At 49.9% G+C, this 22,067-nt stretch overlaps 4 protein-coding genes across 4 annotated transcripts; 2 read left to right on the forward strand and 2 right to left on the reverse strand.

Moving 5' to 3' along the window:
* Positions 1-363: 363 nt before the first annotated feature.
* Positions 364-7,009, reverse strand: PDAP1 (PDGFA associated protein 1). The gene is made up of 6 exons (XM_084295837.1): positions 6,947-7,009; positions 4,832-4,923; positions 2,879-2,986; positions 2,392-2,513; positions 1,366-1,517; positions 364-710 (listed from the first exon to the last, which is right to left on the reverse strand). The coding sequence occupies exons 1-6, from the start codon at positions 6,957-6,959 to the stop codon at positions 652-654; spliced, it is 546 nt and encodes a 181-aa protein (XP_084151963.1). The 5' UTR covers positions 6,960-7,009; the 3' UTR covers positions 364-651.
* Positions 7,010-7,251: 242 nt separating this feature from the next.
* BUD31 (BUD31 homolog) lies at positions 7,252-9,629 on the forward strand. Its single transcript, XM_084296241.1, has 5 exons — positions 7,252-7,357; positions 7,874-8,045; positions 8,523-8,645; positions 8,856-9,022; positions 9,365-9,629. Exons 2-5 carry the CDS (start codon positions 7,952-7,954, stop codon positions 9,413-9,415), a joined length of 435 nt encoding a protein of 144 aa, XP_084152367.1. The 5' UTR covers positions 7,252-7,357; positions 7,874-7,951; the 3' UTR covers positions 9,416-9,629.
* A 151-nt stretch (positions 9,630-9,780) lies between these two features.
* PTCD1 (pentatricopeptide repeat domain 1) lies at positions 9,781-14,613 on the reverse strand. Its single transcript, XM_084296011.1, has 8 exons — positions 14,002-14,613; positions 13,300-13,440; positions 12,879-13,097; positions 12,183-12,284; positions 11,070-11,810; positions 10,768-10,884; positions 10,303-10,485; positions 9,781-10,095 (listed from the first exon to the last, which is right to left on the reverse strand). The coding sequence occupies exons 1-8, from the start codon at positions 14,512-14,514 to the stop codon at positions 9,901-9,903; spliced, it is 2,211 nt and encodes a 736-aa protein (XP_084152137.1). The 5' UTR covers positions 14,515-14,613; the 3' UTR covers positions 9,781-9,900.
* A 60-nt stretch (positions 14,614-14,673) lies between these two features.
* On the forward strand, positions 14,674-20,891 carry CPSF4 (cleavage and polyadenylation specific factor 4). Its single transcript, XM_084296012.1, has 8 exons — positions 14,674-14,986; positions 15,855-15,905; positions 16,470-16,622; positions 17,415-17,510; positions 17,663-17,756; positions 18,219-18,291; positions 19,164-19,256; positions 20,662-20,891. The coding sequence occupies exons 1-8, from the start codon at positions 14,884-14,886 to the stop codon at positions 20,728-20,730; spliced, it is 732 nt and encodes a 243-aa protein (XP_084152138.1). The 5' UTR covers positions 14,674-14,883; the 3' UTR covers positions 20,731-20,891.
* Positions 20,892-22,067: the final 1,176 nt, after the last annotated feature.

The following is a 22,067-nucleotide window of genomic DNA, read 5'->3' on the forward strand; positions in this document are numbered from 1 at the left end:
TGGCACTATCCCTAATCAGGAGAAGAAACAAAATAATGAAGAGGAGGGAAAAGGGGGGAGACCGGCTGCAAGAGAGGAGGGATGAAAACGGGAAGGAACAGCACTCCAGATGTCCATGAAGTCAGGCTCTCGGTTATACTGCAACACCCTGCAGCGAAATTTTATGGGCCGTTTGCCCAAAAGGATTCCCCAGATACGTTATCCTTTGGGTTTTCATGAGCAAGTCAAAGTTCCCCACCCCATATGCCCCACCCCGCAATGACCCCACAATCTATTTTCTTGCAATCTAATATTTAAAGCATCTCCCCTCCCGCACAGCTCCCTCCCGCCCCTGCCCCCGCCCCCCCCAAGCCCCCCCCCCAATCTATGAGTTCTTAATCCTAAAAACAGCAAAAACATTCAGGTTTTCAAACTGTTACAGAGAATTGCTGTTCAGCACAGTTCTGCACCGAAGATAGCAGCTGCCCCTAACCCCAAATGGAAATCTGTGCCAGGATGAAGACAAACACATCGTCAGTGTCTCTTGGAGGTGGAGGTGGCTTCGGTGCCGCAGTGTACCCTGCGTGGCACCTGTGGTGTGCAACACGACAGAGTTCCTGGCAGGCACCAGGCACGGCTTCCTGGCGATTCCTCCTCTTGCACGTCCCGCGCTTACTTGTTAAGGGACAGGGACTGCAGTCTTTTACCTGCCATCGCCGCTTCGTCTTTTGCTGGAGGAGGGAAAGAACAGAGGTGTCAGCGTCTCACGGCGCACATCGGGGCTGGTGGCAGCCCTGGAGAATGAATTCTTGCTAGCCACGTGCAGCAAAGTGACTGGGGAAAAGTTTTGACCCTCCCCACTAAGTCCTGCTCCCTCCAGGCTACGCGGGAGCAGCCCTCCCTGTCCCTGGCTTCCCTTCAGGCTTCCCCAAACCACCCCGATGCTGACACACAAATTTCCCTGTGGAGGTCACTGGGAACACAGCCATCAGGGTTCTGGTTCTCGTCTATCAGAGCTGAAGAGGAAATCCCAACAGGGGAGGAGAGCTGCAAATTCACCGTGCAGCCTGGATCCCCAGCGTGCATCCACCAAAAGGAACTTGATAAATCCCCAAATCAGAGCTAGCATTGCCTGGGAGGCTGCAGACAATGTGGGTATCAAGAGCAATTCCCTTCTCTCCTTGCCTGCTCCCTATTCAGACACCCTAGAGCTTTATAAGAGTGAACCAGCTGAACCTAGTTTTGATGAGAGGAGTCACAAGGACACTCAGCAACACCACGCGGTCTCAGGCGATGAGGGACCACGACATGTGATAGCAGAAACCATACCTCACGGCAGCACAGCCATTGAAAAAAGAGAAGTAATAGGATTAATTACTCTCTAACCTTTTCTTTCCTCTTCTTTCTTTCTGGCAGCTTCTTCCCTTTGCTTCCGGATGATGGCTAGTCGGGCGAGATCTGCCTTCGCTTGCTCTGTTTTACCAGCTAGGTGCATTTTCATGTATCTTTCTTTTGCCTTTTGTTTCTCGATCTCCTCCCTGTTTGAGCGAAACACACCAATGATTACAGAACCCCGGTGAGCATCCAGGCACTGACAGACACCAGGGGAGGTTTTCTGACTGGGGAGGAAGCTGAGTACAGAGCTGGGCTGCCTGTAGAGGCTGGGGGACCCTGTCACCAGTTTTGAAGGGCGTTACATCTGTTGCAGGGATGATGAGAAGCCGAGGAATTTCTACCTTCAGCTAAATAAGAGCACTGATACACAGCAAGGTCAAATGAATTAGCCCCAGACTACGCAGCACTGTAACATTTTCCCCAGAAATACACCTCAAGGGTACTTCTGCTGAAGGAATCTATCCCAACTAATCAAACTTAAACGATCTATTCCAAATAAATGAAACCAGGAGATTAAATTTAGCTTCTCATCTTATTCATCAGGCACAAATTTCACCATGAACCCAGGAGTCTGGGAAACCGCCACCTGCCACTAGGGCACCTCTTGTAGCGAGATTAGAGTAGATCCCAGCGTGACCTTTGGTTAATGGATTTTGGTTACACCTGATTTTTGGCATAAAACTTCAGGAGAGAAACAGCCTGTGTCTGCTTCACAGCAACAAACTTCACTCAGCACATCGGGCTGAGCTGCCAGACCCCAGGGTAGACACAGCCACTCCCAGAAGCCAGAGGAATTCTGAAAAGTTTGTAAGGAGATATTTTGAAATGAAGTGAATCCTGCCTGACTCTTTGCTGCTGCTCAGTGTCAGCTTTAGAGGGCAACACGGATGAAGGGCTTCCCTGAAACACCAACGCACAGGCAGCAGGGAGACACTTCTCCACACTAAGCTGCTGCCAGCAGCATGTGTGAAACCCCAGGACCACGCCAGCTCCCCCCGAGGCAGCAGGAACACTCACCGCTCTCGTCGCGAGAGTTCCTTGGGTCCATCCAGGTCCAGCTGAGTTACTTTTTTGGTTGTCTGAATTACACGATTGGGATTCTCGATGTCTATCAACCCTTCCACGCCTTTGCGCTTTTGCTAAGGTTTAAGAAGAAGAGGAAAGGTAAGAAGCTCTGTCCTGCCATATTCTGGCATCAAATACCCTGCACCACACCCCAAAAGAAGAATTCAAGGTTGTTTCACCACCGGACAGCAAAACCATTTGTGAGCCAGGATTTATAACCACCAAACATCTTCGCTGTTCTTTGAAGATGATTTTGCCTTTGCATTTCACTTAAAAATACAAAAATTATCCCTCTGAGGACAAAACGGAGTCAAGTAAGGTGTTTGTTGGTGGTTTTTTTTTGGCTTCTTAAAGTAGTTATTCCATAAAAGATTTACTGTAGACAGCTCTGAAAGAGAACTCCAAGCAAATGCATTTCATGCCCTGAGAATTGCACTACCTGATAGTCCTCGTCATCTTCATCACTCTCATCTGAATCTAAAGACTTCTTCTCCTTTTTGGGGTCCCCTGTTGCTCCTTCGCCTCCCTCTTCTTGCTCCTCTTCTTCCTACAGAAATCACAGGAAGAAAACACGTCAATAAAATTCCCAGGGACTCTTAAACGAGATCATTTTGGGGGAATGATGCACAGCTCCAAGCACTGCTGCTCCTGACACGGCCCACCAGGGCTGCCTCGCTCTACCAGAACGAGAGCTCATTCTCACCATGGTTCAGTGAGCATCACCTGCCCCAACAAATCTCCTCCAAGCAATTCTGCTGCTCTCTCTACATAACAGGCCAGGAAAACCATTGTACAAGACAGAACTGGCACTTTACTTTCCCCAAATGAAGGATCTCCAGGAGAATTTTGGCCTGAATTTTCACTGCACGGTCTCTGAGGGACCAGAAGCTACACAGATGTGGCATGATGGATCCCAGCGTAGGTCCAGATAAAAAAAAAAATAAAGAGAAAATTGCCAGACATCAACTAGAACGGTGTTTCTAGTGGAAATACAAGAAATTGCAGCCTTTCCAGCACAGCTTTTGCTAATCATAATTTAGGAATTAATTTGTAAATCATTAGAAGATGAGATTAGGGAAACTAACATGGGTGTGAAGAGCTTGCTTTACCATTATTAAATATCCCTAATCAGAGCAACTGGCAAAGCAGAGGGGCTATGGGCAGGAGGAGGACTAATTTTAAGTGTTTACAAACTTCCCCTAATAAAACTGGGCTGGATGTAACCATCACTATGTGCCTTGGATGATCACAGCAGAAAAAAATCCTCAAAAAGCGGTCCTCTGAGGGTTGTTGTGTTTTTGTTTTTATAAAAGCAGACAGACATCTCACGTGGGGCCCTGCCACGGCTCGTTCTGTTCTGTTCCCACTTGGTATTTTTATTAACGACTTGGATGGAGGAAAGGTTTGTGAGTTCAAAGTTTGTGAATGACACCGTGCAAGCAAGGAGCTGAACTCCTTTTGGAAAACAGGAGCTGAACCGTGAGTGGCTTCAGTAACTGCAAGGATGGCACGAAGCCAGGAAGGTGGAATCAGAAAACAAACCGAGAGGAGTTACAGGGTAAGAAATGTGACACAAAATCAGAATATCTGGCTAAGCAGCAAACCACGCAATCATCTCGAGTTACAGCTGGTCAAAACATTCAAAAGGAGTCAACAATATGGCTCGTAACAGCTTGGATGGGTAATCTTTTTCTGGGATTTACTCATCAGTGTTTCCTACACAGGGTATAATTATCCCACTGCAGTCAGTGCCGTGAGGTTTCAGCTGGAATCGTGAATTCAGGCTTAGGCAGCACTTTCAGGAAGTCTCAGAGAAGAGCAGTGAGTGGCATCGTTCATGGGATAATTTGGCAACGCAAGAGAGCAAGTGCTGCAGAAAGCAGTCGTGGTTTTTGTAAGGCCAGCCCGGTAGCTGCAGGGGAAGGCGGACTTACAAACCCGTGCTGGGGGTTAAAATGCACAAAAAAAAGCTCACACCAGAAAAATCTGGTATTTCTCCCGGAGGCAAACAAGAAAACCTTGTGTAAAGAAAGAAGTTAAAGGAATTTAGTTCATTAAAAGTAGAAAAGGGTCAAATATGCTGTTTTCAAGAAATGAAAGCTGTCAGGGCGCGAGCCCCTTTTCTAAACAGCCAAGCTGCAGAGCAGGAGTGAGGAACGAGCGTATGCTGAAGACCAGAATGATGAATTACGGGAGGAAAAGATGCCTAGAGCTGCTGTGCAACCATCGTCCTCATCCTTTAACCTTCAGATTGCTGATGGACGGTCAGCCTGGCCTCACTTCCACGAGGAACTCGACTGGATCCCACCTTGCAGCCTCCCCAGGCACTGGTATTCAGAATTCACATCATGAGCTGCAAATCAAGCCTGGAGTTCTCACAGTAAGCACCTACCCTTGCCTTCTGCTTTTCTGCTTGGAGCTGCGCATCGATCTCTTCAGGACTCGTGTACTGTCTTGCCCGGCCTTTGTGGCCTCCTTTTCTACCTGTACAAGAAAAAAATAAATTAAAAGAATTAATAAATGGTTTGGCGATGAGCTTCCAAAAAGCTTGGCTCCTCCTGCAGCACACGCTCTGCATTTTCAGCACACACAGGACAAGCCCAAACAGAATCCAAAGGAAAAAAAAAAGAGTCACAGTGGATTTGCCACCCTCGGTGAAGCCTGTGGCTTCTCTGATTCCCCTCCCGGGCTGCTGAGCTGTTCCCAGCCCCAGCCCTGCTCCTGTTCCCTCCCCGGCAGGGATCCCGGTGCGTTCGTGTGGTGGCAGCAGCTCCCAGCAGCTCCTCGGCCCCTCCCTGAGCTGAGGCTGTGCCAAGGGAGCCCGGGGAGCCAATTGGAGAAAAGCTTCGGGAATGGGAGCGAGAGCAACTCGTAAAAGGAGCCTCCATGTTTTTGGTTTCCCTTATAAAGCACTAAAACGAGCGGCAGAAATCGGTCAGAAGGGAGAGGGGGCTCTGCTGGGCGGCCCGCTCAGCTCTCCAGAGCACGATGCTGGGGGTTTTGCCGTGGAATCGTGAAGCCCTTCATGCTTCCTGCGGGCGGCTGCTCTGCTTCTGTCGTCAGAGCTGAGAGCTGCTGGCAAAAGCAAGCTGGAGAGCGCGGGGTGCAGCCGCTGGGTGAGATCAGCAAAAGCCCAGCAGCTCGTGTGAGGGGGCCCTGCTCCTGCAGGCATCCTGCAGCCCGCAAAACCTCCTGCTCCTCTCCCTTCCCACCTGCTGAGGACAACGAGACCTCCAAACGGTGTGGAGAGGGGAAAGGGACGGCGTGGATGTCCCTCCTTACGGGGCAAACCCATCACTGCCCGACCCGGCGTCACGGCCACGCCTGGCTGCGTTTGTCAGGCTCTCTGAGGCAGCCCTTGAGGGTTTTGGGAATTCATTTTCTGACCAGTTCTGGCTCAGAAAATGAGCACAGACCAATTTTCGTATGTTTTAGCTTGGTAAAAGCTGAGCCATGGAGGAAATTCTCTCAAAACGCCCCTCTGAAGCCTTCCTGAGCCCCCCCGAGATGGTTTTCTGGCACTAAATGGGGAAGGGCAGGGAGCACAACTCTCTACAATCAGTTCTGGAAGCTCACGGGCACTCACCCACCAGCACAACCAGGGCACTGCTGCCCCCCAAGCCCTGTTCTCCCCATTCCCAGCCACCCCACGTGGCACCACTGACACACGTGGGGAACTCAAGCTCCAAGGCAGCGCCGGAGCCATCACGTCCCTGCCCAGCAAGTGACATCGCTCTGAAAGGAACACCGCCAGGGTACGTGACACCCCACGTGGCGCCGAGAAAATCCACCTGGCCTGCCTCAGCGCTCGCTACAAGCTCAGCAGCTGCCAGCAGCCTCCCTGCCCGGACCCTACACCAGGACCAGAACTGGAGAAGACAGAAGCCTGATCGCTGGATATAGCCATACAAAAAAGGGGGAAAAAGCAGCTCTAAATGAATTAGTTTACAGAAAAGCTTGAAAACAAACAAATCAGAGAGAATCAGCCGTGGGGCTGCCCCCCGGGCACCTCGGTGAAACAGCGGGGAGGCGCCCAGCCCCCCGCACTGGGCACTATTTGAACACAGCGAGATGCTGGGGGGGTGCTGCGGTGACAGGGGCGGCTGCTCCGCGCCTGCAGGGTCAATCCGGAGCATTAAATTCTGATTAAAACCATTAAAACGGGTGGAAAAGCTGAAATAATCCGGTATTTGTTTCCATAGAATAGCCCCCGCTGGGGGACGCCCGGCGGGCTCGCCGAGCCCAACGCCCGGCTCCACACAGACCCCAAAAAATAACAAAAAATAACAAAAAACCCCCAAACCCGGCATTCTGAGCCCATCCCAGGGGAGCCCCCAGCGCCCAGCCCCCCCCCCACAAGGCCCCAGCGCCTCAGGGGGGCCCCGGCCCGGCCCCGACTCGCGGCTGCTGCCCCGGCCCGGCCCCCAACGCCTCATAAATGACCCCAAATAAATAAATTAAAGGGAAAAAAATGAAATAAAAGCCGAACCGGCCGCCCCGCCCCCACCTCCTTTCGGCATCGCGGCGATGGCGGCTGCAGCGCGGCCCCCCCGGCCCCCAGCGCCGACCCGGAAGCGGAAGCCGCCCCCCTCGCGCCCCGCCCCCTCGGAGCCCGCTCCGCCCACTCAGAGCCCGCCCCGCGAGGCCCCCGCCGCGGGGCTGCCCGCTCAGCGCCTCCTCGCCCGCCGCCGCTCCGCGTCTTTTCCCGGTGCGAAACGAGAAGGCAGCGCGCGGCCCTGACGTTGAGGCGGAGTTTTTACGGTATCCCGGTTGAGGGAGGGGAGAACGGCGGGGAAGGGCGTGGAGAAAGGAGGGTTTTCTTCAGGCACTGCGGTGGGCACCTCAGCGCGGCGCGGAGAGGGGAAGAGGACCCCACGGGTGGCAGTGGGACCGGAGCGGGACCGGGAGCGGGACAAGGGTAGGGCCAGAACCAGGCCCGGGGCCAACGGGAACCGTCCCGGTGTCAGCACCAGGCCGCGGGGGGCACCGGGAGGGTACAGGGAGGGTACAGGGGGGTTACCGACAGGGCACCGGAGGTCACCGGGGAAGTACCGGGAGTGCACTGGGGGGTACCGGGAGGTACCGGGGGGGCACCGGGGGGATACCGGGGGGATACCGGGAAGCACACCGGGAGGCACTGGAGGGTACCTGGAGGTACCGGGGAAGTACCGGAGGGTACCAGGGGTGCAGCAGGAGGGCACCGGGGGGTACTGGGAGGTACCGGGGGGGCACCGGGAGCGTACCGGAGGGGTACTGGGAAGTACCGGGGGTACCGGGAGGGTACCGGGAGGTTACCAGGGGGCATCAGGGATTACTGGGGGGTACCGGGAGGTACCTGGAGAGTACCGGGGCGTTACCGGGAGGGCACCAGGGGGCACTGGCCGCGCCCCGGAGCCCCTCAGGATCCCCGCAGCCTCCCCCTGTCTCTTTGCAGCGGTTCTGAGGGATCCGAGGTGCCCGCTCAGGGGAGCAGACAGGCGGCAGCCCCCGGTGTTCCCCCGTCCCCGCGGCGATGCCGAAGGTGAAGCGCAGCAGGAAGCCGCCCCCCGACGGCTGGGAGCTGATCGAGCCCACGCTGGACGAGCTGGACCAGAAGATGCGGGAAGGTAACGGCCCCAAAAACAGCTCGTCCCTAATGCCCCGGGCACCCCCCAAACACGGGGCAAGCCCCGGGTTGTCCTGGGTTGTCCTGAGCTTTTTTGGGTGTGTTTGGGTCACCGGGCAGAGGGCTGGGGTGCGCCTGTTGTGGGGTGCTCTGTGAGCAATGCGTGCAGAAGAACCAGTAGCTCCTGCCCGTGCTGTTGCTCTGGTCCGACGAGATCCATCAGCCATGAAGTCAGCTCCGTCCCTCCGCAGGTCACCTCCTTCCCCCTGTCCTCATAATTTAGCTTTTATTTCCTAAAGGGACCCTGCCAGGCCACATCCCTCTCCTTGGAATCCTCTCCCATTAAGCTCGTTCCTAACTCCAAGTTGTTAAAGTCAGGAATGTTCCTGGAGCAGTTTCTAATCTTACAGAGGAAGGTGGAAATTTGGGAGAATCAGCTGAAATCTGGTGGGATCTGATGTTTGTTGTTCCCTCCCAGCGGAGACCGAGCCCCACGAGGGGAAGAGGAAAGTGGAATCGCTTTGGCCCATCTTCAGAATCCACCACCAGAAGACACGTTACATTTTTGACCTCTTCTACAAAAGAAAAGCCATCAGCAGAGGTGAGAAGGACAAATGCCTCCCCCCGGTGAGGTGTCTGCCTGGGGGTGCACCCAAACAGGGGTGATGAAGGGAGGGAGGGCGGAGGGAATTCTGGCCCCTGCGTAGCTCTAAGAGCTCGTGAGCACTGCTAGAAATTCCTCGTGCTGTTTTCAAAAACACTTCCTGGGAGCTACTTGTGCTAATAACGTCTGCTCTTTGGCTCTTTGCAGAGCTCTACGAGTACTGCATCAAGGAAGGATACGCCGACAAGAACCTGATCGCCAAGTGGAAGAAGCAGGGCTACGAGAACCTCTGCTGCCTGCGCTGCATCCAGACGCGGGACACCAACTTCGGGACCAACTGCATCTGCAGGGTCCCCAAAAGCAAGCTGGAAGTGGTAAGTTCTCGGCTTCTCCCTCCCCTTCTGCCCTTTCTAACCTCACCCTGGTCAGGGACAGCAGGGGAGGGAATGTTCTTCCTTCTGGTAATTTTCTTTAGTTCTAACAATTTTTACCTTTTGCTGGTAGATTTAATATCTGGGTGCTTTAAAGCTGCTGCCAGCTTTGGCGTGTGGTTGCTCCAAGTTATTAAAGTGTAGAAAACTATACAAAATTGGGCTGTAGGCAGCCTTTTCACACAGACCCCTTCAAAACACAGCCTCTTCAGCAAGGCTGAGGCCGGAGGGACTGCCTGCCCACCAGAGCTTGGCTGAAATATTGCTGTTGTGTCTCTTTTCTAGGGTAGAATCATTGAATGCACTCACTGCGGATGCCGAGGTTGTTCTGGGTGAAGCACCGAGACCCAAATATTACCTTTTGAACTCTGAATTCGTCCTGCACCGTGGACTCTGAGTGCAATTATACCCACCTCCTGCGTGATTGGATAGCTCTGTACTGCGATTAAACCAGCAACGTGCTCGCCTGGATGCTAGGTACAAAGGATGTTGTTTTGGAGTAGCTTTTTGTGTAGCCATTGATTTTAAAATAAAGTCTGCTTTCCTGAGAGACCGGAGCAGTCTTCTGGCAAAACTCATCTGTGCCCCTCTTCTCCTGTTGGATGTGGGGTTGTGCGTTTGTTTTTTAAAGTGATTCGTTTAAGTATCTTAAGGGAACTCACTGGAAATGTATTTGCTTCTCCTTGGAACAGAGGAAAAATATTTTATTTAGTGGTTATCATAAGAATTTGGGTTCCTGGACCTACAAAACAGCTTTCCTACACGGAGGCAGTTTAAGGGAGTGAATTCTGAGTTCTTTCAGCACACGGAACACGCAGGACCTAGCTGTCAGCTGCAGCCTCCTGGCGTAGCTTCCCCTGCACATCCTCTTCCTTATCCTCCCCCACGGACCGTTTGGCTGTTCTGTATTTCTCCCAGGGGTGGGGCGTCTCCTCTCCTGCCATGACTTTTAACCACCGGTGGTAGTAGCCATGGAAGCCGTCAATTTTCGCTAGGTAGGGGTTCTTTGACTTATACTACAAAGAGAAAACCAACAAAAAAAAAGAATTTGATTAGAACAGAGCTCATAATACCGGCATGCAGCAGCTACAGGCTGTTATTAGGTAAAGAGCTGCTGAGAAAATGTCCCCAGATCAGACAAACCCAAAGGAAGAAGCCTTGGCACTCACACCTCCCCTCCCTCGGTGGTGTTCCTCACCCTGCAGACTGTCACGGCCACTCACCCGGTCAAATTTTGGTGGGTACTGCGCTGCAAACTCCAGCTGGCGTATGATGACCTCGTTAGGAGGCACTTCGTTATTCCTCATGTCTCGCAGGATCTCCGTGAGGTAGCTGTAATCCAGCTGCTTCACGGCAGCACCAATGAGGGCACTGTAGATGTACTTGTTGGGAGTTATTCCGGACGTCTGGAAACAACAAATTAGCTGCCAGTTAGCACAGGGTTTCCTGCGTGCCTTTTTTGTTCTGGCACCTCTCACACAAGGAGCACAGCTCTTGCTCCAGCACCTTCTCTTCCACTGACCCCTCTCCTATCCCAGCGCAGCTACAGGCTGTCAGCTGCTCTAGAGCTGTGTGTTTAGGGAATTAAATCACACCCTAGAAGCCTCAGCAGGACTTTATAGAAGCATTAATAGTTCTATTGCTTTTTGCAGCTTGAACCCTAAGCAGTAGAGGTTTATTTTTATTACCTTCAAATCTGAGAGCAGCTGCAACCCATCCTTCTCTCGGTGGCAAGCAATTGCCAAGCTACAAAACGTCTGGAGGTTAGGGGAGAGGCTCCTCTTTGCGAGAGCTGGCAGCAGGCTCTGCAAGATACAAATACTGACATCGGTTTCCAGAAAGCCTCACTGTAGCACTGCTGAGTGGAAAGCAGTGCCAAATTCCCAGTTTCTGTTGTGGACAGAGAAGCAGGTGTCACAATGAAACACAGCACAACTGGAGGCCCAAAACAAGAAGGCAACAATGAGGCTGGCTCTGGGTTTTTCCTTACCTTTGCTCCTTCCAGGTCTCCCTGTTTGCTTTTCTTCCTTATTAAAGTGTTAAAGAAGGTCACGTCTACTTTCACCTTATGCTCATCCAGGAGTGCCAGAAGAGAGGATTCTGACGGGCTTTGGGATTCCACCAGCTCAGCCAGTAACGTGAACGTTTTAATGTTGGGTTCTGCGTTGTCCTCTTTCATTTTGTTCAAGAAGCCCTCCACGTCCCCCATCAGAGCCAGTCTATGGGATGGCGTGGCCACCGTCCCCAAGGAGACCACGGCTGCATCAGGAACCCCCGAATCCAGCAAGTTGGGCAGGTTGCACAAATGCAGTTTCTGGCTTAGGCATGCTTGGTCCTGCTCTAGCTCATTCTGATCTCCTCTGACCAATGCTTCAGTGCTGTTGTTGAGACCAGCTGGTACTAGTTTCATTTCGGCCTCATTCACATCTTCCCTTTGTTGCCTGATCAGCTCTTCAGGCTGCGCCAAACTCTGCTGAAATAATTGCTTTTCCATGGCCTCCACGTCCAGCTGGACAGCAGGCACTCCCTCCGATCCCTTCTTTCTCTGTTTTTTCACCTTCTGTGTGCCGGGTGCGAGCCTTAGCTGAGGTGAGCTCCCATCGGCGGGGCTGAGCAGTACTTGGGAGGCCACAACCGGATCGCCAATTCCGCAGTCTCTAGCAGCACGCAGCATCAAGTTGTACGTGTGGATGTTGGCCTTTATTCCAAGCTTAGCCATCTGCTTCCAAACCTGCAGAGGGGAAGATGAACATCAAATGTAAGTAACAGCGAACAGCAGGAGCACTTCTAGCAGGTTGTAAGCACGTTTACAGTGCCCACTGGTACAGTATCTACCTGCAGAAAAGGAGAAAGTTTACAGCATGAAGAGGTGAAGTGGCAGTGAGCAGCCACCTCTAGCTAGTATGGTCCTGAGACATCGTTCAGGGCACCTCACGAGCTTACAGGATGTCCTGATGGAAGTCTAGTTTAAAAAATTTGTCCTAGGAGGTGCTGAGCTCCTTCTGATTTCATCAGCTCATCGTAACCTGCTGTTTTCTATACATTCAAGTGACAAGTTACTGTACAGAAGCACATTTTCCCCATTTAGTCCATGAAGACAAACCTGTAAGGCGTATCGGAAGCCGCTTTCACTGTCCTTTATGCAGCTCATGAGAAGGAAGCTGAAGGTCTCAGCTGTGGGAACATGACCCTTCTGCACTATTTCCTACAAAAGGAGAGAGAGCAGAGAGAGGATTGAACTTCCCAGTTACCCAAACAGTCTGTTGCAGCCAGCTGTGAAGCTCAAATGCTGCTGTTATCTTCTGGGGACAGAGTAACAACAAAGCATAGGGTGAGCTCCCAGCACTGAGCAGAACGATTGCTCCAGAATAAAAAAAAAAAAAAAAAAAAAACAACTGAAATGCCTGCATAGATCCTAGCTTCTCCCTTAGGGGAGCTATGGGGAATTTGGGCACAGGGATAGCAAGCCTTTTAGCAACTCCTAGGCTGGCCTCTCTGAGAAAAGCTGCTGCAGAATACATCAAAATGAGGGAAAGGGGGACAATAGTTGTGAGCCCCAGAAAAACTGTTCAATAAATTCTCGACACACCTGACTACAGTTTCAAAGCCAACCTCTGTTTAGGCCTGTAGCTGCCTTGTTTTATCTAGTCAAACTTTGTATGTGCCAGGTTGATTTAATTGATTTTAAACCAAAGATCAATGAAATAGAAACATTTTAAGTATAGATAATTACAGATTATAGCCCAGGAGCTTTAACTGGAGCAGAATACACTTGACACAAGAAAAGTCACATATTTACCTTCAGTACATCCAAGCACATCCTGAGATCTGAGCACAGGGCACAGACTTTCAGCAGCGCGTGGTAAGTTATCAGATTCAGCTCTTGGTTTTTGCTCTTTAGCTGCTGCCGTAATTTGAGGGCGCTCTGCAGGCCTGAGTCTTTCCACGGTGATTCAGCACAGGCATTGAACAGGGCTGTGTACGTGGGCTCAGTGGGAGTTAAGCCTCGTTTTTTCATCTAAGAGAAGACAAGAAAACACAGGACTAACTTTTTAGGAAAAGAGTTCTAGAATTTCCTACTTTGGTTTTAAAAGTTTCAGGCTAAGAAGACGTAAACACTAAAAGGCATTCTGGAGAGAGAATAACACACCAAATGTTAGAAACAGTTTTAGCTGAGAAAACTTAAGGTTTGAGAGAGCAGAGAACGTAGACCTACGTACATCATTGTAGAGCCTGAATGCCTTTTTCACGTAGCCAACCCTGCCGCAGCCACCAATTAGGACGGTGTAATTGCTTTCTTCCGGCTGCACTCGCTCTTCCTTCAGCATCTGCACCTCAAACAGCTCCAGAGCCTCTGCCAGCTATGGGAAAAAGGAAAATCCATTACAAGGCAGCAACAGAATTGGTCACAATATATCAATACCCTCAGCCGTAGTCAGATTGTGGTGGAAGTCCTACAGAGCACGGGATTCATCACAAATTCTTGCTGCTTTCTGTAAAGATATGAATGAAGCGTGTAAGATGATACAGATGGTGTTGCAGGGGGTTGGGATGGGAGGTGATGGCACACAAATATCAAAGCCATGACTGCTAGAGGGGACATTGGACTAATTGAGTGGAGACAGCACTGAGGAGTGGCTGAATTTCTAGAAGTCACTGTCTGGACACCATCAAAAATGATTAGTTAACCCCATTCCTATTTGGAAAGGGAAAAATTAGGTAGGAAGGTGGTGTGAACAGAACTCAGGTAAATAGGATCTGAGCACGTCTTTTGATTACAACTTCTTGCTCTGAAGCAGTCAGAAGGTTGGAATCAATGAACTTTGCAGCTCCCTTCCAACAAAACTACTCTAATCCTAACCCAAGAGCGCTCTGTTTGGCAGCAATTAAATATTATTACCAAAAACGAGCAAAGAGCAAACCTTGTCTTCTTTGATGAGCGCCTTGCACCTCAAGAAGTACCAGTACGGGGTGTTCCTGGGCCCGCGCCGGGGCTTCCTTCCCGTGTCCTCCTCTCCCTCTTCTTCCAGCTTTAAGTCCCGGCTCCGCGGCGTGGCTTTGTGGTAGAACTTCCTAGCGGAAAACCTGGTGGAGAGCGTCCCGAACTCCACACCTTCATCATCATCATCCTCCTCATCCTCCTCCCTGCAGCCTCCCGAGCCCTGATCCTTGCTGTGGGGGGGTCCCGGCGATGAACTCAGTGCCCTGTGACCCCATAGTTTTGGGGGGACACTGGGGGGGACCCTGTGAGGGGCTGAGGGGACACCTGGGGGCCCTGAGGGGACACCGAGGGGCACCGAGGAGGCACCGGGGGACCCTGAGGGGACACCGGGGGGCACCGAGGAGGCACCGGGGGACCCTGAGGCGACACCGCGGGGCTGCCCGCGGCCCCTCGGGACGATGGCGAGGAGGAACCGGAGCGGCGCGCGCCTCATGGCGGGGGGACCCTGAGGGGAAAACGGAGCCCGGGAACCGAGAACCGGCCCCGGTTCCCGGAGGGGGGGAGGTAGGGGAGGGTTCCTCGGGCTCCTCACGGCGCCTGCGCGGGAAGAGGAGGAGGAGGAGGAGGAGGAGGAGGAGGAAGGGGCGGCCCCGGTGCTGTGAGGCGAGGGTCAGAGGCCGGCTCCCGGCATCCCCAGGCGGGCGGCGCGGCGCGGAGCGGCGCTGCCGCCGCCTCCCCGTCAGCCGAGGCGCTGCCGAAGCGGAGCAGGCTGGGCCGGGCCAGGCCGGGCCGGGCCTGGCCGCAGCCGGCCCCCACCATTCCCCCCCTTCCTTCCCGTTGCCGTCGCCCCCCGGCTGCCACCATGCAGGAGCTCATCGCCAGCGTGGACCACATCAAGTTCGACCTGGAGCTGGCCGTCGAGCAGCAGCTGGGGGCGCAGCCGCTGCCTTTTCCCGGCATGGACAGTGCGTGGGGGCTCGGGGGGGCTTCCCTTCCCTTCCCTTCCCTTCCCTTCCCTTCCCTTCCCTTCCCTTCCCTTCCCTTCCCTTCCCTTCCCTTCCCTTCCCTTCCCTTCCCTTCCCTTCCCTCTCTCAGCCCTCTCCCCCCAGGTTTCTCTGTGAGGCCACATTTTGTCTCACACCAACTCTTTTTCCCATTCTCCCTTAGCAGTACAAATTAAAGCCTTAATTTGTACTGCGACGGCCTAGAAAATGGAAATTCAGGCTTTAACATGAATAAAGACGACTTTCTGCACCCTCTATTTCGTTCCCTTCAGATAGCTGAGGTGTTTTGGTGGCAGGGAAGCTTCATCTCGAGGTGCATTTGTGGCCTGGTCTCACAAGGCTGTCCTGCAGCCTGATAGTCCGCCACAAGCAGCCTAGGGAGAGCTGGATGTTTGTTGAAGATTTCTGGCTAGGCCAGAACACTCCTGTGTTCTAATTCTCTTAAATGCTGTGATTCCTGTTGTGATCAGCAAGGGATGACACCCCGATGATTGTTTCAGGCCGTTCTGGGCAAAGAACACAAGGCCGTTGTTGTCAGGACTGTGAGCACAAGTTTCACTGCAGTGACTTACTAAACAGCAGAGGCAAAACCTAAACCTCTGAAAGTCCACACACACACCACCAACCTAACACAAGTTCTCCTGCTGCGTATTTACCAAGAACAGAGATATTTGTGAAGGCCAGACATGCAGGAGAATAAATTCACCAAACCGAAACGTTTCTTTTCTTTTGTATTTGAGAACCAGACTGCTTCTTGAGAAAGGAAACGCTTTGAAAGCTGCTACGAAAGTTCATTGCAGTTAATTATGTTTCTTTGTTCTCTCCACAGAATCAGGTGCAGCTGTCTGTGAATTTTTTTTAAAAGCGGCCTGTGGAAAAGGCAAGTAGTCTGTCCGATACTGTTATGTTCATATGAAGGGTAAGAAAATTAGATTTGCTAGCACTACCTACAATGCTCATGGTTTTTGTTAAGAGAGGGCCTGACAGAGATTGAGCATAAAAATGAAGGATATTGGATTCATTCCAGCAACTGTGAAGTGATAGGTTATTTGTTTTGCAGTTTGGGTGGGTGGTTGGTTGGTTTGTTTGTTTGTTTGTTTTGGGGGGGGCATTGGGAGGTGAATGAGAAAATCTACCAGTGAGGGAAGGCTTGAATTTACCACAAGCAGACCTGTGTGGTTGTGTCTGTATTAGTAGCTGTGGGTTGTGATTGTCAGCTTTAAGAGCTGGACACTACACTGCTCAGCTTGTTAGAGGGTAAAATAGGACTTGTCTGGAAGTCCCTGTTTTGTCGTCGTCATTAAATGCTGAAGTCATAAACAAAAGTAAAGTCTTCTGAAGCCCCTCTTGCAGAGGCGAGGGAAGAGTTGTTGCTGCTGTGTGCCTGCTCGTGCTGCAGATCTTAATTGTTCTTTTTCCTTCTGCTCACCCCATCCTTCTGCAGGAGGCATGTGCCCATTCAGACACATCAGCGGGGAAAAGACAGTTGTTTGCAAACACTGGCTACGAGGACTGTGCAAAAAGGGAGACCAGTGCGAGTTTCTGCACGAGTACGACATGACCAAGATGCCTGAGTGTTACTTCTACTCCAAATTTGGTAAGGGGCATTGTAGCTCCTACTTAGCATTCCTTGCAAGCGTGGGAGTCTGATGAAGAGGATCCTGGTACATCCTTCTTGTACTGTCTTCAGAACATTGCAGTTCTTCTGAGTTTGCTGATATTGTTAGGCTGGAGCTTTTCAGATCTGGTTAGCGCTTCATCTCACGCCCCTAAGTCCGCCATGCGTTGTAGATGTCTTCTCTCTCAAGAGCTTGTCCCTTGGGGGAAGAGGGGGGAAGTTCAAAGTTGTTTCTGGGTGTTGTTCTTTATTTTCTGTTTTGGTTATGAGTTGAGTAGGCTGAGCAGGTGGTCTTTGCATGACTCTTGTTTTGGGGAGTTGATGAGCAGCAGAGGGCATGGGGGTGCAAAACTTTTATGCACTTGCTTTCCAGCTCTGGAGATCTGGACATAATGAGGCAACTTGCTGTCAGAAACTTACAGTCTTGTAGGTTTCCTTGGATTGTGAGGTTAGTGCGCAATTTGTAGTTTCTCCACACTTTTGGTGCACTATATGTTTGGTTTTTGTTATCATGACTGCTCTTTCAAATTCAGTTTCCGCATTGTTTTTAAAAGCACACACAAACAATCCAGCCTGGTAGAACTTGGCTCACCGGGGGTGAGTGCTTGGTGTTCATCCCCTAGGTTAAGGCAGGCAGTAAGACTGTTGTGCCTGAACGTGTAAATGTTGGTAACAGCTTTGTGGGAGCTACACGATCCAGGTAATGGTTTAGGAGCAGTTTGATCTTGAACTCGTACAATTGACTAAGAAGTGTGTTTGCCTTTGGTACAGGGGAATGCAGTAACAAAGAATGCCCATTCTTGCACATCGACCCGGAATCTAAGATCAAAGACTGTCCCTGGTATGACAGAGGCTTCTGTAAACATGGTATGTATGTTGTGTAGTTGCTGCTTCTCTGGCTGTAAATCAAGGGTAGGGTGCTGCCATTCTTTCTTGGCATGATCTGCTTGTGTACCTGCTGCTAGTGAGTGCTGCTGTGCGCATTTACGATACGTGAACCATGGAGCTTTGTGTTGCAGGTCCCCTCTGCAGACACCGACACACTCGAAGAGTCATTTGTGTGAATTACCTAGTAGGATTCTGTCCAGAGGGACCTACCTGTAAATTCATGCAGTGAGTATGTTTCCAGGCTTGTCCTGTAATCTCGTTTCCTCCGTGATCTGATATATGTCAAATGAGGGTGCTGTAGTGCTTCCCAATAGTTTTGGAAAGTTGGCCAACATTTAGTTTGTTGCGTTTTCACTTGGTGGGTGTGGGGCTGGGGCTCCTCAGGGAGTTAGTTACCAGTAGGCCTCTGGAGTGGTGCTCGGATGCCATCAGTGCAGTGAGATTGCATGGGTTTAGGTTCCAGAGGACTTCACAGCTAGAGGGAGATGCTGCGTACTGGTTTAGCATTTTAGTATGCATAAGTATTGAGCATCAAAATGCGAAGAGAAGTGGGGAGGGGAGGCCTATTTCCCATGAACCTAAGTTAATTAGCTGAACGTTTGTTTTCTTTTTCGGTGTTTTTTGAGCTGATGGTAAAATGTTGGCATATGATTTGAGAATCAATCTTTTTGTTTTGGTCTAAACCAGCCCTCGGTTTGAACTGCCTATGGGAACCACAGAGCAACCACCACTGCCTCAGCCGACACAAACACAGCAAAAGGTACACAATTTCCCTGCCTCCCCTTCATACCCACCCTCAAAGCATTTCCCACAGTGTTTTAGAAGAATTTATAGTCTCTAATGGTCAAAACAGACTCTTGGATCTGACTTGCTTGGAAAAACGTAGAGAAACACTCACTAAATGAGGGAAAACCTCTCCTATTTTATTTATGTGTGTGATATACTTTTTCTCTAAGTCCTTATTAAGAAAATCCTAATGAACCACGAAGCACTGCCCCTTCTCTGCCTTCCTCCCAGCCCTCTAATGTCTGCCATCCGATCATTGCTGCTGCTTTTGTCCTGGGAGCATGGCGTTTTGCTTTGTTCTGTCTCTCCCCTCAACTTGGCCAACTTTCTCAGTCATTGTTACAATTTTCAGCTCAGAGGCCAGCAGTGGCAGTTCTGTTACCTAGGGGGCTGCCTGGAGGGAGGGGAAGTGCTACACAAGAATTAAGCAGCTAGCAGCTCTGCGTGCCATTGTAGTCATGAAGGTTGCTCCAACTTTGCATAAAAATCTAGTCACAGAACACTCCTGCATTGCCTAGAAGCACATCATACGTGGTTGTGCAGCAATCTGCCAGTTTTTGGAATCTGCATGACATCTCTCGGTGATGGCAATGATATTTTAGCAGCCTAAACCAACTCCAAATTTGCTTTTCAGAGAAAAAGCAGGATTGCTGGGCTTTGTAAGCCTCAGTTTTTGATTTCTTCTCTCTGGTGCTCCAGCTGGCAGATCACCCACACATAGATTTGGAAGAAAATTGATCATTCGATATGTGGGGTGTTCTTTTTTTCTTCTTAACAAAATAACAACCGTAAAGGTCATCATGCCTGATGCACTTAACGAGTCAGAACTCTTCTCCCAACCAACAGAGGACGCCCCAAGTCATCGGAGTCATGCAGTCTCAAAATAACAACACTGGGAACAGAGGACCCCGGCCGTTGGAGCAAGTAACCTGTTACAAGGTAATTCATCTGGACTGCCTCACGCTGCTTTGCTGCTTGTTGCTTGTCACAGGCAAAGAAATGGACTGGTGTGGTTGTGGTGTTGGTCCTGCAAACGGTTTTTTCACAGTGAAACGTGCCCTGCTCATTAAACATCACACTTTTAGTGAGTGGATATAGCTGTGGGAATTATTATTGAGTTCTTAAGCCTGGAGACAGCTGGTTTGCCAGCTCAGGGGCTTGCAGTGAGCAGTTAAGACTGTTGGAGGACATACTTAAGTTTGTATGCTAATAAACAGGATCCCTACCACAGCGATGGTTAAAGGAGACTGTCAAACTGCACGCTTCAAAATAAGGATTAATATTAGTTTTATCTGCCAAGTTAATTTGCTTACATCCAGAGACTGGGGAATGACTTTGGTGTGGAAGGTCCTTGTGGGTAACAGAAACTGAGTATTTCAATTTCAGATATGAACAGAAGTTTCTGTTCTGTTTCAGACTGTTCAGTGTGTCAGCTGTAATTTCAGCAAGCCCTCACTGTCAAACCAAAAAATAAACTGTTCACCTTGGTTTCTCATTCAGGATCATGGGAAATAGTTTGACACAATCGGGTTTCCATCTCTGCTCATTTTTCCCCCAAAGCCACAACCCTAGCCACTAGAAAAGATTAAAAAAAAAAACAAACAAAACTAACATAAAAAACAACCACCTTTCTTTCCCATCATCTTTGACAGTTACATCATTGTGTGTGCCAACTTTGTGTCTTAAGTGCTTGTCTGGGTAGAAGTTACCGTGACCAGACAAAGGTATTTAAGAAGCTGGATCCATTTCACTGAAAACCTTTAGTAGCTGTTTATTCAGTTCCAAAACAAAGTTTTAGTAAATGCTGACAACATAAACCCACTCCACTGAAGGCATCTTGTGACAGTGACAGCCTCAGAGACGTGAGCTCCTATAACTGGAACTAGCAAAATGTTACAGTGAGTGAGAAAGCACAGAGAATTTTCATCCTGCCTTTCCCGTTTTTTGCAACTGCAGGTTTCAAAAGTCACATCTCTGCCCGAGGCTACGTTATTGTACTTCATCTCCAGTAAATGAGCAGCGTAGAGCTGGGACTTAAGGAAGCAAATAAATTACGTATGTGGAGAATGTTGTAATATCAGATACTGACATTTCTCTCTGCGTTTGAGTAGCCCTGAGGTGCAGAGTCATGAATGTAATCTGGGATAGCTGATCAGCAGAGCCCCCAGTGTATCTGTGTCGCAGTGCTTATCAGGTGGAGTGGTCTTGGAAGCCTCAAATGTTGAAATTCTCCTTGTGTGTGACAAAGTTTTGGAATTGAACAGTTCCTAGCTACATTATTAAAGGCAGCAGGAGGAAAAAGCTGTAGCTCCGTCCTAACTTACCTCTCTCTTTCTTTTTTTAGTGTGGTGAAAAAGGTCATTATGCCAACAGATGCACCAAAGGACATCTGGCCTTTCTCAGTGGACAGTGAAAGAGCAGAAAGAAGAGCGCAAGGGAGCTATTAACACTGAGAAAAGGTTTCTGCCTAGCACTATTTCTTGAACTATTAATCAGGTTGTTTTTTTTAATGCCATTACTGGAAAGAACTGGTCAGAGGCTGGTTGCTGCTAAGCAAGATTTTTGTAATTGTCCACAACTTTTTTTTTATGTTTTAACCTTTTTAAAATAGATTTTGGCCTCCGTCTACTTTCATTGAGCCCTGCTGAAAGGTAGATCTAAAAGCAAATAGATATGCAAACCCCTCACCGGTGCAGCGTTCAACGTAAACTCATCTTAACTCCAGTGTTTCTTTAAAGTGTTTTCCTTCTGCCACTTCTCTTTGGAGAACCTGCAGCGTTTCAGCCCTCCCTGTGGAAGCAGGAAGACTGACTGGGAAAATTAATACTTGAAATGCCTTCCCTTCAGTGAGGAAGCAGGAATTCTGCTGTCCCGTAGCTCTTACAAAGCAAAGTCGTGTTCCTAGATCCCGATAAACCTGTCCTGGTGGCTGACTTAAGGCCTCACACACACCAGGCTGCAAAACTCTCGTCCACTTAACTTTGTCTCTATGTTTCTTGCTATACTGGAGGTTAGAAATTAATCTTCTGGGTGAAAACAAATTGGGGGATATTAAATTGGCATCTCTTGTGGTTAGCCAGACAATGAGGAGCAATGATTTTAGGAAACTCACAGCTGTGCTCATTTTCCATTTGCAAAGCAGGTAGGAAATGAACACAGCTTAAAGTGTAGGAATAGGGGAGCCTTTTCTCAGCACCCGCCCTTCAGCTCACACTGAGCAGGTATTTCGTAGCCAAGAGAAGACTCAAGAAGTGGAGCTCTATATTTTTATGGAACACTGCATCTAGAAGTGGTAGAACATTCTTCTGAGAAACTCCAAGCCAAAACCCATTCATTTTGTGAGAGTATTTCAAAAGGGCCAATGACAAAATGTGAATTAAAAAAGAAAAAAAAAAGAAAAACTTGCACCTACAATGTGAGCCTTATTGAGTCTAACCCCTCTCTTATTTGCTGGCTGCCTTTATACTTTGTTTTTATTGAAATGTACTGATGGAAAAAGCTATGATTTTTTTTTTTTTAAACAGAGTAACGTGATTATATAAGAGAGGTGACCAGAGCCTATGTTGGTTTGAATGACAGCTGTTGTTTTATTGTGGATATTACGTCAGTCAAAATACAAGTTTCAAGACTAAGTGACTATGGTATGACAGACCATTAAACAGATTTTATAACATCTTGTGCCCCCAGATGCTGAGTAGTAGCCACACTGAGATGTGTTACCTCTATGTCTGAAAAGGAACAAACCCTTCA

This window comes from Netta rufina, assembly GCF_964035555.1.
Source record: "Netta rufina genome assembly, chromosome: 15".
NCBI classification, from domain to species: Eukaryota; Metazoa; Chordata; class Aves; order Anseriformes; family Anatidae; genus Netta; species Netta rufina.